The 17976-nt window shown below is 35.3% G+C and overlaps 1 protein-coding gene across 19 annotated transcripts in view; it reads left to right on the forward strand.

Moving 5' to 3' along the window:
• Window positions 1-17976, forward strand: part of KIF21A (kinesin family member 21A) — a 149939-nt gene that overhangs the window by 104685 nt on the left and 27278 nt on the right. For 10 of the 19 annotated variants that reach the window (XM_016923647.4, XM_016923648.4, XM_016923656.4 and 7 more), the window contains 11 exons: window positions 1232-1339; window positions 5143-5211; window positions 5316-5530; window positions 5679-5832; window positions 6016-6210; window positions 6633-6734; window positions 7514-7679; window positions 8163-8183; window positions 12110-12170; window positions 12541-12595; window positions 15568-15782. In XM_016923647.4, coding sequence (XP_016779136.1) covers window positions 1232-1339; window positions 5143-5211; window positions 5316-5530; window positions 5679-5832; window positions 6016-6210; window positions 6633-6734; window positions 7514-7679; window positions 8163-8183; window positions 12110-12170; window positions 12541-12595; window positions 15568-15782 — 1361 coding nt within the window. The remainder of the gene's footprint in view (window positions 1-1231; window positions 1340-5142; window positions 5212-5315; window positions 5531-5678; window positions 5833-6015; window positions 6211-6632; window positions 6735-7513; window positions 7680-8162; window positions 8184-12109; window positions 12171-12540; window positions 12596-15567; window positions 15783-17976) is intronic. The other 9 variants (XM_054664356.2, XM_016923650.4, XM_016923651.4 and 6 more) reach the window with 1 other exon arrangement.

Consider the following 17976-nt stretch of genomic DNA (forward strand, 5'->3'; position numbering starts at 1 on the left):
GATAAATTAACCTTGGCTTACTGTAATTTTTTTATTTTATAAGTATTTTAAGTTAAAAAACTTTTTGACTCTTTTGAAATATCACAGTTTAAAACACAAATGCACTGTATAGCCGTACAAAAATATTTTTTCTTTATATCATCATTCTGTAAGCTTTTATCTATTTTAAATTTTTATATTTTTTACTTTTTAAACTTTTTTGTTAAAACTAAAACACAAACACGCACAATAGCCTAGGCCTATGCAGAGTGAGGATCATCAATATCACCGTCTTCACCTCCCCATCTTGTCTCACTGGAAGGCCTTCCGGAGCATTAACACACATGGAGCTGTCATCTCCTATGATAACAATGCCTTCTTCTTAAATATCTTCTCAAGGGCTTGCCTGAGGCTGCTTTATAGTTAACTTTTTTTTTCATAAGTCCAAAATATCTATAAAAAGTATAGTATAGTAAATACATAAACCAATAGCATAGTCATTTATTATCCTTATCAGGTATTATGGACTATACATAATTGTGTGGACTATACTTAATATGACTAGCAGCACAGTAGGGTTGTTTATACCAGCACTACTGCAAACGGGTGTAGTGCTTTGTAATGTGATGTTATGACATTATTACATCACTAGGCAATAGGAATTTTTTAGCTCCACTATAATCTTATGAAACCACTGTCTTAAGTGTGGTTCATTGTTGAGTTAAATGTTATGAGGCACGTAACTGTCATTTGATTATTATGTTGTGTAGTTGCTGATAACAACAGTAGCTAAAATTATTAAGTGCTTATTAAGTTGTTGAGAATTCAAGTGCCGGGTACTGTTAAAACGCTGTGTGGGTGTTAACTGGTTGAATTCTCACAAAAATCCAATGCTGTGGAAATATTACTTCCATTTTATAGATGAGCAAACCAAAGCCTAGAGAGGTAAAGTAATTCGATCAAGGTCACACAGCTACTGATAGTAAGCTAAGTATCAAGATTTCAAGTTGCAGAACAACTGAATATTGAATACAAAAAGCATAGAATACTAAGCAATTTAATAAAAATGTATTAGAAATAGAAATATATGAATCCCACAGAAATAAGAATTGCCCACTTTAAACGTGCAGCAAAACTGCATGTTTCCATGTTAAGTATTCAGAATTCTAAGAACTTACTTCCATATATGTGGTTGATTTAATGAATGTTGTGACAGAGTAATTTCAATAGATGTCTATACCTAATTGATTAGGTTCGCCTAATGAAACAAATGAAAGAAGAACAAGAGAAAGCCAGACTGACTGAGTCTAGAAGAAACAGAGAGATTGCTCAGTTGAAAAAGGATCAACGTAAAAGAGATGTAAGTGGATTTTAACTCTCAGTTATATAAGAAAATTGTACATTGAAAAAGATTGTTTAATAAATGGAGGAAAAATTTCTGGTAACCATAACTACTAATTGCAGGTTAAGGACAATAGATAAGCATACACTTTATAAAATGTCATTTATTACAGTATGTGGATTATGGTAATTCAGTATAAGAGTTCATAAAAAACACTGTAATATTATATATTTTATTTGAGGCTTATTTTCCAGATGATGACATAGAAGTCAATGGCAAGAATGACTGGTTATCTCTAGGATGACCAAGGAACTAGTTGCAGTATTATATAAGATAGCAAGTTTAGGATGGTTCTGAAGAATGTTTTATCACTAGAGGTACTTATAAATAATCCTAGAGTTAACAACCAGCCCTTATTAGAAGAGGCTTTTCTAAGGACTATCAAAATTTTTGTATCCTTTGACTCAAGATTCTACTTCCATGAATTTAGATGAAGAAAATAATGTAAAACAAGTAAAAATACTATGCATCAAAATCTTCACTGTGGGATTCTTTGTAATTGTGAAAAAAGTAAAAACAACCAAGATCCCTGACAGTAGGAGGAATGGTTAAAGAAATTATGGTACATTCCATTTATATTTTGAAACTGTATACTTATCTGAAAAATGACCATGCATTAAGTGTAAAGCATGGTCATTTTACAAATAAATGCATGCTTGATTTCAATGAAGGAAAATTCAAAGGATACATCTCAACGTGCGAATTGTAGTTGTGTTAGGGTTATAAGTTATGGTTGATTTTTTTTCTTCTTCTTTCCAAAATTTTGGCAATGTGATTATTTCTTTTAGGTGAAAAATTATAGTCATGATTTTTTTTTCTTAAAAGAAGAAGCTGGGTGCAGTGGCTCATGCTTGTAATCCCAGCCAGCACTTTGAGAGACTGAGGCCGGAGGATTGCTTTGAGCCCAGGAGTTCTAGACTAGTCTGAACAACAACACAGCAAGACTGCCTCTTTGAAAAAGAAGAGGCCATCACTTTTTCCCTTATTATTGGTTAGGTTTCAGCCATTATCCCTTTTTACTTGCTCAACTTTTCCTAAATCCTCCCTGGAAAAATACGAGCATAAAGCATATTTTAGAAAATGGAAATTTATTTTGGGATGTAAAGAGGAAAGGGGATAGAGAAAAAGGGGGTAGTGAGGTAGAAAAGTGGATAGCGGATATTTTGTCCAGATGACTCCCCTATTTTGGTTATGTTTATTTCTTTTTTTCTCCTACAATGACAGTGTATTTTAATAATCAGTGTATTTGTCACAGTTAATTCCTGGGCATTTAAAATTGTGTTTTTATCGATTTGTTCCTACTGAAATCAAGTAGAAGCACATTCTAACATGTTGCCTATTCTTTTTTTGTTATTGTTTTAAAAGTTGAGATATAATTAACTTATCCTAAAATTTACCTTTTAAAGTGTACAATTCATGTTTTTAGTATATTCACAAAAGTGTGCAATGATCACCACCATCTAATTACAGAAAATTTTCATTACTCCAGGAATATACGCTATACCCATTGGTAGTCACTCACCATTGCCCCAGCCCCTGGCAGCCACTAATCTACATTTTGTCCCTGTGGACATTGCATATAAATTGAATCATACCAGATGTGGCCTTTTGTGTCTTGCTTTTTTTTTTTTTTTTTTTTTTTTGAGACAGAGTCTTACTTTGTCGCCCAGGCTGGAGTGCAATGCGTGATCTTGGCTCACTCTAACCTCCGCCTCCCAGGTTCAAGCCATTCTCCTGCCTCAGCCTCCTGAGCAGCTGGGACTACAGGCATGCACCACCACACCTGGCTAATTTTTGTATTTTTAGTAGAGATGAGTTTTCACCATGTTGGCCAGGCTGGTGTCGAACTCCTGACCTCAAGTGATCCACCCCGCCTCGGCCTCCCAAAGGTGTGAGCCACTGCACCCAGCTGTGTCTGGCTTCTTTTATTTAACACGATGTTTTCAAGGTTCAGCCATGTTATAACATGTATCAGCACTTCATTCTTTTTTTATGGTTATATAGATAGAATATGTTTTGTTTGTCCATTCATCAGTTGATAGACGTTTGGGTTCTTTCCATTTTTTGGCTGTTTATTTTATATTTAATGAAAACCTTTGAACAACGGGAATAATTTCTTTACAGTGTATGCTACCTATTTCTTTATTACTAATTCATATAAGATATAGGGAGACCAATACTGAACTCCTGGGATGAACTTTTTGAATCTTTTCCATAACATATGATGCCTATATTCTATTATAAAGACACAATGCTGGCTAGTCACATATAAAGCTAACATTCATACTCCCTCTCCCTTTTATTTGTTGCCTTGTGTACATATTGACCTCCTTTTAAAATTGTTCCTTGTTATATTCATCTTTGAACCCTTAGAAAGTTCAGGGTGACATTTACATACCATATAAAAATATGAATGAGCTTGAGATTTGGTTTTTAATAGGAAGAAATTTAATGTAACAAGTTTGAAACTATATGATAATTTTAATTTCTGATAATTCATTAATTAAAAACATTAATTTTGCTTTTATATCAGTCATTGTGGTAGGCAATTAAGATACGGCTGTGATAAGATAAAGTCATTTTCTCAAGGAATTCCCATCTGATGAGACAGAAATATACATAAACATAAAATGAATGATCTGTTTGAATTTGAATGCAAAACACGAGTGATTATTTGTTAAATAACAGAATTTAAGTACTAGAAAGGAAGTTTGTAGTGAACTGTCATTCTTAAACTTTGTCCAAGATCACAGAATTGAATAAATGATAGAACTGGAATTAAGACCTAAGTTCTTTCTTTTTTCTTTTCTTTCTTTCTTTCTTTCTTTTTTTTTTTTTTTTTGAGATGGAGTCTCACTGTGTCCTCCAGGCTGGTGTGCAGTGGCACAGTCTTGGCTCACTGCAGCCTCTGCCTCCTGGGTTCAAGCGATTCTCCCACCTCAGCCTCCCGAGTAGCTGAGATTGGAGGCACGTGCCACCATGCCTGGCTAATTTTGTATTTTTAGTAGAGACAGGGTTTTGCCATGTTGGCCAGGCTGGTCTCAAACTCCTGACCTGAAGTGATTCTCCCACCTTGACCTCCCAAAGTGCTGGGATTACAGGCATGAGCCACCACTCCTGGCCTCTGAGTTCTTTTTAAGTCCAAAATTTTTTCTTAAATTATATGCCTGTAGAATGGCTTGAGGTAATCCTAATTAGTCATCTTTATTTTGAGAGTACCTAGAAACAAATTAATAGTCAATGCAGACATATTTTATTGTCCATTTACTTTATCCACCATAAGATCCATAGTTATTATAAGTACTAATCAAATTAATATATATTCCTCCTATGTCTACAACAGTTTATAATTATTGCATATATTATAAGATGACTCTATTGAAAATATTCTAAGCTTTGTTTCTTCCTGTTTGTACCTCAAACAGCAACTAAAACAAAATATCTAACAAAATTAAATAAGATAACATTTGTAAAGCATTTAGAAAAGTACTTGCACATAGTAAGCACCAAATGTATCAAATTAAAGTATGTAACACAGAGATAACCTTTCATTTTTTCAAAAAGGGATGGGGTATATCTGTATTTATTTGTGTTTGTTGGAATAAAATAGCTGTACCTGTAATAATATATACAAGGTTGTTGACTCAGATTCTGCTAAGAACTCATAGTTCCCAGGGGTATGGGGAAATATATTCATATAGGAATAGGAAATATTGTATCTTTCACTTTACTATTTCCACTTATTTAATATTATTTTATAGCATCAACTTAGACTTCTGGAAGCCCAAAAAAGAAACCAAGAAGTGGTTCTACGTCGCAAAACTGAAGAGGTACAGTAAGCAAGCTGACCATTTGGAAGAAACCTTCTGACTTTGAGATAAATGATGTATTTCTATAGACTAAGAGAATGAGTCAACCTTTGCTGCAATTTCAGGTTACAGCTCTTCGTCGGCAAGTAAGACCCATGTCAGATAAAGTGGCTGGGAAAGTTACTCGGAAGCTGAGTTCATCTGATGCCCCTGCTCAGGACACAGGTTCCAGTGCAGCTGCTGTCGAAACAGATGCATCAAGGACAGGAGCCCAGCAGAAAATGAGAATGCCTGTGGCGAGAGTCCAGGCCTTACCAACGCCGGCAACAAATGGAAACAGGTCTACATAATTCTGTTCCTGCTGATGTAATCTTCTTGGCCGTTAATACTGAATGTTGTACTTAAATGAAAAAATGGCTCATTATTTGGCAGTGCACAATCAAATAAGTGCATAAGTAATCGAGCTTGTCTGTTTTATATGATTATAGGAAAAAATATCAGAGGAAAGGATTGACTGGCCGAGTGTTTATTTCCAAGACAGCTCGCATGAAGTGGCAGCTCCTTGAGCGCAGGGTCACAGACATCATCATGCAGAAGATGACCATTTCCAACATGGAGGCAGATATGAATAGACTCCTCAAGGTGTGGAAAATAGAGAGTAGATACGCTCCCCCTTAGCTGACTGTTAATTTTACTCTTCCAATTTTGTTCCCTGGGTAAATTTAACACTTACCAAGTTTTTTTGGGGGGGTGGGGGGGGTTTGATGGTACTGTATATAAATAAGTGAACATAATTTCTTAAAATCCAACCTGCTTTCTCAATAGCAACGGGAGGAACTCACAAAAAGACGAGAGAAACTTTCAAAAAGAAGGGAGAAGATAGTCAAGGAGAATGGAGAGGGAGATAAAAATGTGGCTAATATCAATGAAGAGATGGAGTCACTGACTGCTAATATTGATTACATCAATGACAGTATTTCTGATTGTCAGGCCAACATAATGCAGATGGAAGAAGCAAAGGTTTGTAATTTTTAAAAAAGCGTAATGGTTTAATGAAAGGTACTTTTGTATTGTTTATTGTTCAAAGCACTTTCAGTTTTTACATGAAAGTATTTTCTATTTCCTGGTCTAATCTAATGCTTAGGTTTTACATGTATGCCACTTCCTGCTTGCTTTTCAGATTTCTCTGCTGATTGTGTGATAACATTTGTTGTTTATATAACACATGGGTCATCTTTACATCCCACCTTGAATTCTTAACTGCTTAAATGTGTCTTTTCAACTAAACCCTATGTTTCTTGGGGTATTGATCATATATTGCACTTATCTGAGCATCTCATTAGCTAACCCAATACTAGGAAATAAATATGTGAAACAATAGGCTGTTGCCTTCTGTTTTCAGCTCAAAGTAATGGTCATCATATTATGCTGATTTTATACAGGAAGAAGGTGAGACATTGGATGTTACTGCAGTTATTAATGCCTGCACCCTTACAGAAGCCCGATACTTGCTAGATCACTTCCTGTCAATGGGCATCAATAAGGTAAGATACAACCACACTGTTACTGAAAATCTAAGTTTTGACTAATTCATTGTAGTTTTGTTTATCTTTCTGTAGTAACCCTTTGCTTTGTAATAAGGAAGAAGATTATTCATAATTGGAAAGTATTTCTTTTACCTTTCTTTAGAGTCAGGAAGAGTAAGAAATATTTAGATTAATTTCATTAGCATGTTATCCATTATGTTTGTTTATTAGAGCAGATAAACAACTTAAAGAAGAAATAATTTCCCCTTTGCTTTAACAAAGGAAAAATTAGAAGAAATTTCTCAGCATGCAAACAAATTTGGTATCATAACTAATTTAACATTGATTCTTTACAGATCAAAAGCAAATCAGAAAAGAAAAAATAATTTAATCATTCTCTTATTTTGAATGTAAATGCTCTAATTTGTCACCTGTAAGAAAACCGTGCTCAAATGTTGAAGGTGATAATGGTTTCTGACTCACTTTTTTTTTTTTCCATGTTGGGACTGTTAGACTCTTTCTGTTCTTATGCCATCTCACTTAATTTTCACAATGTGCTAAAAGGTAATTATTATTGATCTCATTTTGCATATGAGGAAACTGAGAATCCAGAAGATAACATCTTGGACAGGTGAACTTGTACATGATCACTAAGCCAGTTACTGGAGGAGCTGGGATGACTCGAGGTCTATCTGATGTCAAAACCCATATATCATATTCATTTGCTGTTTGATACAGATCTTTGTGTGGTAGATCCTGTTTCGTATGACCTAAGATAATTTTTTGTTGTGTTTCAGGGTCTTCAGGCTGCCCAGAAAGAGGCTCAAATTAAAGTACTGGAAGGTCGACTCAAACAAACAGAAATAACCAGTGCTACCCAAAACCAGCTCTTATTCCATATGTTGAAAGAGAAGGCAGAATTAAATCCTGAGCTAGATGCTTTACTAGGCCATGCTTTACAAGGTAATTTGCTCTCAATTTTAGTTAAATGAATTTGCATGGTAGCTTTGCTTTTTGAACATGGTATAGTATATCCCTTTCCCCTATGGCTTGACTGAATAGATGCTATATTTACTCATGCTTTTAATAATTATTCTTTCTTTAATTTGCATGTGTACATTTTGGCGAGGTAATTATTGTCATTCCAAGAAATGGTTACCAATTTAAAATGGCTTACTTAACCTTATTAAGCAATTAGTTTTTATGGGCAAAGAAGACCAATCAAGTTTTCATATTGGTTATCTAAATTACTTAAAATAGTAACCAAGTTTCATTACTTTACTCTGCATATCTCACTGCCTTAAAAATAAATTTATAAGTGTTTGCTATGGCATCTATTCTACATGTAAATGGTACATAATCTTGTTTTATGTGGGAGATTTTAACATTGGATCTGTTTTGATTGGAGTATTGCTTTTTGTTTCCTTTTTGCTGTTATTTACACAGATCTAGATAGCGTACCATTAGGTAAGTATGTTTAGCTTTCTGTGTATCCTACAGCTGCATGAATTACTAATTGTTCATGTACACTAATTGTGGTACATCTTATTTTAAAGATTTTTATTGGCCGTCAAGTGGTTTTTGCATGATCTTTTTTGAAATGTATCCATGCCCACAAACACACTAAGTCTTTTATTAAACATTCCTGATTTTAAAATCCTTAGATGTTTGAAGAAGTATGCTTTTGTTAGTTGTCTCTTTTATTATCTGAGTTCCAGTTGTGCCTCCAGTTTCATAAACCCCCTGTGTTCTTTCTCTTCCTTATAGAAAAACATAATATTTATGTTCCGTTAAAATTTTTAAATATATCTATTAACGTGCATCTATGGTTTTAACCTCATAAATAACTTTCTTCTGTATATATCTTTGGTATATATATATATACTTATCTGTTTTATTTTTGTAAATTTAAGCACACACTTTTAAATATTGTAAACTGAACAAAACTATCCAAAGGATTTTACCTGAACAGGTTGAAACAATATTGGTCAGGCTATTCAAGTACCTGGCATTATAACTAGCACTTTTCCATTCTATGTGTTATCAAGCATGTTTCTTTGCCTCCTCCTTCCTCTGTCCCTCTCACTCTTCCTCTCCCTCCTTCTCTTGCTTCTCCTCCCCAGTCCGTCCTTCTCTTCTTTCCCTCCTCCTCTTCTTTTTTTAATTGTACTTTAATTTATTGTGTTCCTCCTTCTTTCTCTCCTCCTCCTCTTCTTCTTTATCTTTCTCCCCCTTCTTCATCTTTCTCCTCCTTCTTGTTCTCCTCCTCCTTCTGTTTGTTCTTCTTAGTGGCTCAATTCATAGAAATATATGCTGTCTTTTAACTTGAAAGATAAATTATTTGATGTCTTTATGTGCAGAAGAATATTAAGTTGCTAATTTGATGAGCAGTGTCTCTGTTTTCCAACTTTCGAACAAATTTCAATTTTCTATAGCTTGAAGGGTCAGAAGCAGAGAGTAGGAACTCATTCAGCTAATGTATCCTATGACTCATGACAGAAATTTGCCCTAGGGACTGGGGCTCTCTCTAGACGAAAGGAGCTAAATAAAAAGCATGAGATGAGAAAACAATGAAATTTAAACCCACAGAAGCTAGAAAGTTATAGGTGCATTGCTTTAAAAATCATTTAGTTGTTCTCCAGTTTTATCACAATCATTGGGCTGGATGCTGGGATTCAAAGATGAGTGAGATGCTGATTTTGTCCTTATGGACTTGATGCCCTACTGAGGAGGAGAGACTATGAACAGATTATGATATATTGCAGTGAAGGCAATGATTGAGATCTGTACAGTTATGGGAGCACAGAGTGGGACTACCTAACAAGAATGGAGGAGTTAATGAAGGCTTTCTGGAGGAGATGACATTTAAGCTAAAACATAAGTGAAGAAAAAGAGTTAGCCAGGAAAAAGACAAGGTTGAATTGGGGCCAGAGAGTTGCTCCAGGCAGAGGGGCAGCAAAAGCTAAGGCATAGGAATTTAGCCACACTTTTGTGTGCTTGAGGCCTACAAACAGGTTGATGCTCCAGAGCAGCAAGTTCATGACATGGAATGATGGAACTGAAGGGTAGAGGATGAGCCAGGGCCAGCGCCCCATGCTCACAGGGTTGTACTTTTGTAGCCTTTAAAGAACATCCTTATTTTTCTATATCTGTGTTGGGATCCCCACGGTCACCACTATCATCAGAGATTTGCTAGAAGACTCAGAGGGCTTAGCATATGGTTGTATTCATGACTAAGATTTATGATATCAATGTTCATAAGGGAAAAAGACACAGATGGACTCTGGAGGAATCTGTATCCAGGCATTCGTATCTCTCTCCCTCCGATAAGAGATCACACAGAGTGCTTTCTTTCTCCAGAACAAAAAACACAGCAATATTTGTGCAATGTTTATATCCAGGAAAGTCCAGTAGATGCTCAGTGCCCCAGGGTTTTACTGGGGAGGGTGACATATGTACCTTCTGTCAGTCTAGACTTCCAGAAGGAAAGCAAGTGTTCAGCATAAGCCATATTATTTGCACGAAGTTTCTAGTGCACTGTGAGCCACTTTTATTGGCTAACAGTTGACTGGGAACGCTGTGAGAGCTGTTTTCAGATGTCAGCCAAAGTCCAGTTTTCCAAGCAGGCCTTTCTAAGGACGGCAGTCTCAGGGGCTGCAATGTTAAATTTTTAAATATATAATTAGTATACAGAAGCTATATATATAAAAAACTTTTTAAAAGAATAACTTTAAAGGAAGACTTTTAAAAATCCAACTGTTTGGTTAACTTCCAGTGAAGTGAGACTGTGAAACTTTACAATGATATAGATTAACTTTAGGGTATTTGAGAGTTTTGTTTTGTCTTTGGCTTTAAAGCTACTGTGATAAGAAAAGAAGCTAACCTTGGGCTAGAGTTGTGTTCTCAGAGTTGAGAGTACAACAGTGAGTTGTTGGTGTGTCCTGCTGCCCAGGTAACCATAATGCTTCAGACCAAACTTGGTCCTGAAGAGGGCCTGAGTTGGTGACCATCTGAGTGGGATCCTCTGGGCTCTGGCCAGACTGGTTCTGTCAAGACACCATTATCTCTAACTAAGGCATACAGGCATAAGCAGGAGTTAAGAGCTTTTTACGAAGCACTTGCATGATGTTTAACATTTAATTTCATCACACTGTGCAAGAAAAATACTAGCAAATCTTAGCCTGCTGTTAAAACACATGGAAAACAGAGGCTAGGTTTGTCATTTCTTTATAACATAATTTTCTATGTTACTGACTAATTCAGTACCTTAGAACTCAGTTATCTTTTCTGTGAAGCAAGTCCTTGAGCCTCCCTCTAATGAGATACATATTGCCTGCAAAATCACCATTTTTTTCACTTCAGAAAGTAAACCCCTTTGAGTGAGTCCTAGATATGATTCTATTTTAGGTAATAATACCAAGTATTACTGAACAATGAGAAAGGAAGAGAACATTTGTGAAGAGAAATGAATCAATTGACTAATGGTGCCATAGCCTACCTGTATTATATAAAATTAAAAATTAAAAGGGGATGAACCCTATATATTTTTCTTTAATGTATATGTTGCTCATAATTTTGTCTTTAGATTTATTGAATGATTTTTATAATAAAATATACATTAAAAAAACCTACACCTATGTTAGGGGCTCGCTGGCATTTTAAGTCGTTTACTTTCTGTGGCTGTTTTATTTACTGACTTCCTAACAGTTTTATATGTTTAATTCTTCTCCCTTTTCACTAGTCTACTACAGTTGTTCTGAAATAGCAGTGGTTTATTTGTATTAGTTTACAGAGCTGTTGCATGCAAGCCTATTGTTTTTGTCTTCTGTGTTCATGTGAATTAGCTGCATGCTGATGCGTGACTTCTGAACACCCTCATGCACACCTTCTCTCTCTGTATGTAGGCAAAAATACAAAAATTAAAAAAGGAAAAATATTTAAGTACATTGGCATAACTGATAAAGTATAACAACTATATTTACACTTTATGTAGTATTCTTGGTTGACTCAGTACATTAAAGGAGGCTCATGTAGCATTTACTTTATATTTTTAAACAGTGGATTATTGTATGTTTGGATGGTACAGGATACATACATGACTCTGCAGTATTCATATGTACCCATCTCATTCAGAAGGATGTTACTCTTCTACAGTTTACCATTCAAAGTCATGGTTTTCCTATTTGAACATGTTTTACTCATTCTAGAACACACAATCAAAGGAGAGTTTTTAGAAATACTTTTCTACAATTCTGTCTATTTAGATTCAGCTACTAAAACCATCGTGCCCATATTGAGATGTTGAGCTGTTGTTTATTACAGCCTATGGATTGCAGTCACCATTCAAACTGTGACATGGGGATAATGCTTACATTTTAAACATTTTTTTGTAGAAAATGTAGAGGATAGTACTGATGAGGATGCTCCTTTAAACAGCCCAGGATCAGAAGGAAGGTAAGAAGGCCTTTAGAAACAATAGAGTTGACTTATTTACATATTTTAAATACTTTCATCTTGTATCAAACAATTACCATAAAACAGAAATAATTTTCAATCTAATGGCCTAGTGAATAGCACTTAGAAACAGTAAATAGAAACCAAGTTAAGTCATGCTTAACTATCATAAATTTTAAAATGAAAATATTGAAATATTTAAGGAACATAAATGAATTATTTTTAAATTAATTCATTTTGACTTTAAATATTGTCTTTCTGTATTTCCCATAGGCATATAAATTTTTTGTAGTCGTTGATACAGAGGAGCTATAGTTTTCTATAATAATTTTCTATTTATTCTTGTGCTTAATTATTTATTTGCATATAGCACGCTGTCTTCAGATCTCATGAAGCTTTGTGGTGAAGTGAAACCTAAGAACAAGGTAAGGAGAACTAAAAGTATCAGGTAAACATGTTTTACACCATTATTTGTTATCACTATTTAACACATAGGTTCAGATTTGACTCTTAATAGATTAGCAAGAGGGCATGGTTTTACTAAAGCTCTTCTTTATTTAGTTTTTTAAATCATATTTCCCTTTAAGTGGTAACTGAAAAAATTTATATTAAAAAATTTCTCTGGCCAGATACGGTGGCTCATGCCTGTAATTCCAGCACTTGGGAGGCCAAGGCGGATGATCAGGAGGTCAGGAGATGGAGACCATCCTGACTAACACGGCGAAAACCCGTCTCTACTAAAAATACAAAAAAAAAAAAAAAAATTAGCTGGGCGTGGTGGTAGGTGCCTGTAGTCCCAGCTACTCGGGAGGCTGAGGCAGGAGAATCTCTTGAACCCAGGAGGTGAAGCTTGCAGTGAACCGAGATCGCGCAACTGCACTCCAGCCTGGGCAATGGAGAGAGACTCTGTCTCAAAAAAAAAAAAAAAAAATTCTCCTTGGTGGAAATTGGGCTTTACTGTATTCTTATATTTTTCCCACTAGATAACACAATTATGGGGGGTGATTCTTAAGCTGCTGATTAACTAAATTGTAGACTCTGTAGTGGCATACAATCTCAGTCATTTAGATTGGCAGGAGATTTTTTAAATTTTAGCATTCTAGTGTGTTCTTAAGTGTTTCTTATTTGTTTAACTGTGCCTTGAGGTGGTTTTAATAATAATCTAATCTGTAATTATTATGTGTTAAAAATTTATGAAGCTATGATGCGTATTTGTAGGGTTTTAAAAAATGATATAAATTATACATGCAGTTAAATGTGTGAGATAGCTATGGTACATATCAGGTTGAATGTGGTAGCATTTGATAGTAGGTGATTTGACTAACAATCATACAATGTTTGAAAACAAAGAATTCTTGCAGTGCTTATTAAATATTGTTGAATGAATGGATTGAATCAGGACCTGAAATAATAATACTGTGCAATGGATAGTATATATTTAAGGCCCACAGTGGTTAATCAGGTAATGCAAATGACTAATTTAGCTGGATATACAATGAACGGTTCATCATTATGATTTCCTGGAGAGTACATGCCCCATCTAAAAGGAAATAGCCACCATCAAGTTTTGCTCATTTTTGCTGTGTGGGAATGTGGGCCTAAGGCTACCAGATCCTTTGTTTTTTCAAGAGAATTCTTAAATACGGATTTTTACATAGATTTCACGGATTATTAAAACACTGGTTAAGCCAATCAAAAAACATCTCCAGGCTCTTACACATGATCTTTGAGCTATTGGCTTCGCAACATGTGGTTTGTGTTTTATTATTCTAAGTGTCTAAACAGAAGTTACCAAAACTCAAATAAAACATTCTGCTATGGTTCGGATCTAGTCCTAAGCAAAGGAGAGAATCTCTTAAGATAAATTTGATCTTTCAGGCTCTGAGAAAGCCTATTTAGTTATGCCACTGTGGGACATTAGAGAGAGATGTGAAGTGGTGACCTAAAGGTCATCTCCTGAAAGAACCACCTGGCTTAAGAATTCCCAAGAAAAATTTCATCTCTGCTCTAGGTTCTTGGCTGTGGAGAGAATTAAGACTATAAAAAATGGCTACAGGGCTTTCTCTTTTAAAACATTTTCTGAAGTGCTACCTGCTACTCCGTTTGAACTGCTAAGATGCCTGAAAAGGATCTCGTATCATTTCTTTTTTTTTTTTTTTTTTTGAGACAGAGTCTTGCTCTATCGCCCAGGCTGGAGTGCAGTGGTGCGATCTCAGCTCACTGCAACCTCCGCCTTCCGGGTTCACACCATTCTCCTGCCTCAGCCTCCTGAGTAGCTGGGACAACAGGCGCCCACCACCACGCCCAGCTAATTTTTTGTATTTTTGGTAGAGACGGGGTTTCACCATGTTAGCCAGGATGGTCTCAATCTCCTGACCCCGTGATCCACCTGCCTCGGCCTCCCAAAGTGCTGGGATTACAGGTGTGAGCCACCGCACCCTGCCGGATCTCATATCATTTCTTTTTCATTTATTGAAAAAAATGAAGTTGATTATATATTTTAAATTTGTATGTACCAGCAGTGTGTTAAGAGCTAGAGCTATACAGCTGAAAAAACAGGTTTGCTCCTTTCTGGAGGCTTATAATCTGGTAAACCACTTGATTATCTGTTAGTACTTTAGTGACATCAACAACTAACTGAGCAATAACCGGAGAGTCACTTGGTTGTCAAGAGTAAGGAAAGGAATGCTTATAGTGAGTTTAGATTCTAGGAAAATAACCTTTACTTGCCTCAGAAGGCTGCCCAAAGCTGATACTAGCTGGTGTTGTCCAGTGGGCAAATTAAACATATATTTAAGGCATCATGGGAAGAGGCTTACAATAATTGAAAAAAAATTGTATTAGAAAAATAAATTAAGCATGGGAAAAACCAGGATTTAGCTGAGCTTTCCTGCAATTATCTTTTGGTTTAATGTCTTTCTTCTTCTTCTTCTTTTTCTTTCTTTCTTTTTTTTTTAATTATATGTTGAGGGAGCTGGCCGCAAGTGGCAGGAGAGCACAGTAATGTTGGAGGCAGACAGCCTGGCCTTGAATCTGGCTTTGCCACTTACTAGGTATATGACCTTGGCCAAATTACTTAGCTTTTTTGCCTCAGTTTCCTCAATTTGGAATTGAGATAATGATATTACCTATCTCGTGCTAATATAATAATGTGTTTGGAACAGGGCCTGGCATATAAGTACAATACAAATGTTGGCTATTATTTTGGCCTCTAAAGGTTTTATCTAGCTATATAGCTCTGGCTTGTCACTATCTCACATGCTATGTTTGGCACACCTTCTAGGAAAAGACACGCTAAATGTTTTACCTATTTCAAACTCATATAAATCTCTGTTCTCTAATCAGCTTCTATGCAAGAGTTTGCTCCTGATTGCTTTTCCTTCCATTCTTTGACTAGGCCCGAAGGAGAACCACCACTCAGATGGAATTGCTGTATGCAGATAGCAGTGAACTAGCTTCAGACACTAGTACAGGAGATGCCTCCTTGCCTGGCCCTCTCACACCTGTTGCAGAAGGGCAAGAGATTGGAATGAATACAGAGACAAGTGGTACTTCTGCTAGGGAAAAAGAGCTCTCTCCCCCACCTGGCTTACCTTCTAAGATAGGCAGCATGTAAGTTTGGCCCAGCTACACTAACTTCTTTTCTTTTGGCTTTAAAAAAAAAAAGTATGCATGTTGCTAATTTCTTATTTCTATTATTTAAAATTTATATAAATTTGATCTCTGGTTTTCGAAATAATTTGCTAGGTGTTGTCTCCCCTAAGGTATTGGAGAGTTGAAATAATTTAAGATGAGATGTCCTTTGTTGAATTGCTTTGTCTTGTCTCCAAGTTTTAGGATCATTCTTAAGGGTTATAATTTTTATAAAGGCTGACTTATGAATTACAGAAAATACATATATAGAAATACCTAAATTAAAGTTATACCTATAAAACCATTATATAACTATTATGTATAAACAGAAAGTTTAGACTCTTAAATTTGCTCTAAATTACCTATATCCTAGTTTTAAGAGTCCTGTCAGGATAGTAAATGTTTGCTGACTTTTAAAGAAAAAAGAAAATACCAATTACAATTTTAATACATTTTGAGCTTTCCTAATTTTTTACCTTGAAGCATATTGCATATTCTGGGATGAGTGTATGCCCCAAAAATATTTTTATTGGTATTATTAAAGATTTGAAGGAGGAAATATTCTCTTTCCTATGATAATCTGAACAAAAAACCTTCTATTCAAAATAAATCTTGCATAGAATATTTTTAATTATTATCTTGAGGACAAAGAAAGATTTTCCCACATAGTCCTGTGTGTGTATGCGTATGTGTATGTGTGTGTGTACATATGTGTACCATGTGTGCATGTGTGTGTTTTGATAGTTATATTAATATTAGATTAGTCATTCACTGGTAAAGATTTTTAACGTTATTTTTCAAACTAATCCTCACATGTGATCTAGCAGATAATTTATGGAATGAATACATCTCTGCACTGAGGAATATTGCCCCCCCAAAAGTGGCACACACTATATGATCTGTAAATAATACAAAATAACAAACTTTCCAACCTTGAATAGCCATTTTTCATAATATTCTTCATTTTATGAGGACATTTTCATTGTTTTCCATTCAGTATCCCATCTGCTACCTTTTGTTCCAGAATTAATTTTAATGATGACAGAACTTTCTTGCATGTGCTTGAGGTGGCCTATGTAATTAACTGTTGGATCTGCTGTTAGAGATTGCTAACCAGAATAGTTTATGGCTTCATTGCTTTTGTGATAAGATAAGAATAGAAGAAATGCTTTTGGTGAAGGTAGTGATGTAGAACTGAGGTCAGATTTTAGGAACTAAATGTGTTAGGTATTTAGTCTGTCAGATGAGTGAGACTTTTGGAACTTCAAGACTAAATCTGTGGCCTGGAATCCAGATTCAGGTAATCTATTTGTCTTTTTACATTTTAAAAATGTATCCTTTATGACAGGTTGTAAAAAATATCTTTTGGGCTCTGCCTCTAAATAACTTACTTTAAAGTTTTCATAAATTCACATGCTTATACTCATATATTTGTAATTCTTTATACATTGTGAGAGTTTGGTCACTCACTTGGTGCAGTAACTCTTATAAGCCATTACTGCGTAATTTTACTCAGGTGATGCTTATAATTTAAATGATGCAGGATTGCTAAAATGTGATTTCCTGATTAGAAAAAATCAAGCACACAAAATTTAATTACATTTAGTTTTTGCTTTTAAATAGGAATCATGCAAACCCATTCTGGAAGTGTTGCTGTCTAATTCCTTAGTGTTTTTTTTTTTCCCAGACTTTTTTTTTTTTTTTTTTTTTGGCGGAGTCTTGCTCTGTTGCCCAGACTGGAGTGCAGTGATGTGATCTTGGCTCACTGCAGTCTCTGCCTCCTGGCTTCAAGCGATTCTCCTGCCTCAGCCTCCCAAGTAGCTGGGATTACAGGCGCCCGCCACCACACTCAGCTAATTTTGGTATTTTTAATAGAGACAGAGTTTCACCATGTTTTCCAGGCTGGTTTTGAACTCATGACCTCAAGTGATCCACCCACCTCAGCCTCCCAAAGTGTTGGGATTACAGGTGTGAGCCACCATGCCTGGCCCAGACTTTTTTTTTTTTCAGTTAAAATTCATTACCACCATATACAAAAATTATTTTCTTGAATTTTTAATTACAAGCAGACATTTGGCATTTAAAATATTTAAGGCCAGAATACTTTTATTACTAAAATATACATAGATACAAATTAAACACTAGCTAAGTAAAATAATTATGTATTTTTGTG

The sequence above is a fragment of the Pan troglodytes genome, chromosome 10 (assembly GCF_028858775.2).
Source record: "Pan troglodytes isolate AG18354 chromosome 10, NHGRI_mPanTro3-v2.0_pri, whole genome shotgun sequence".
Classification (NCBI taxonomy): Eukaryota; Metazoa; Chordata; class Mammalia; order Primates; family Hominidae; genus Pan; species Pan troglodytes.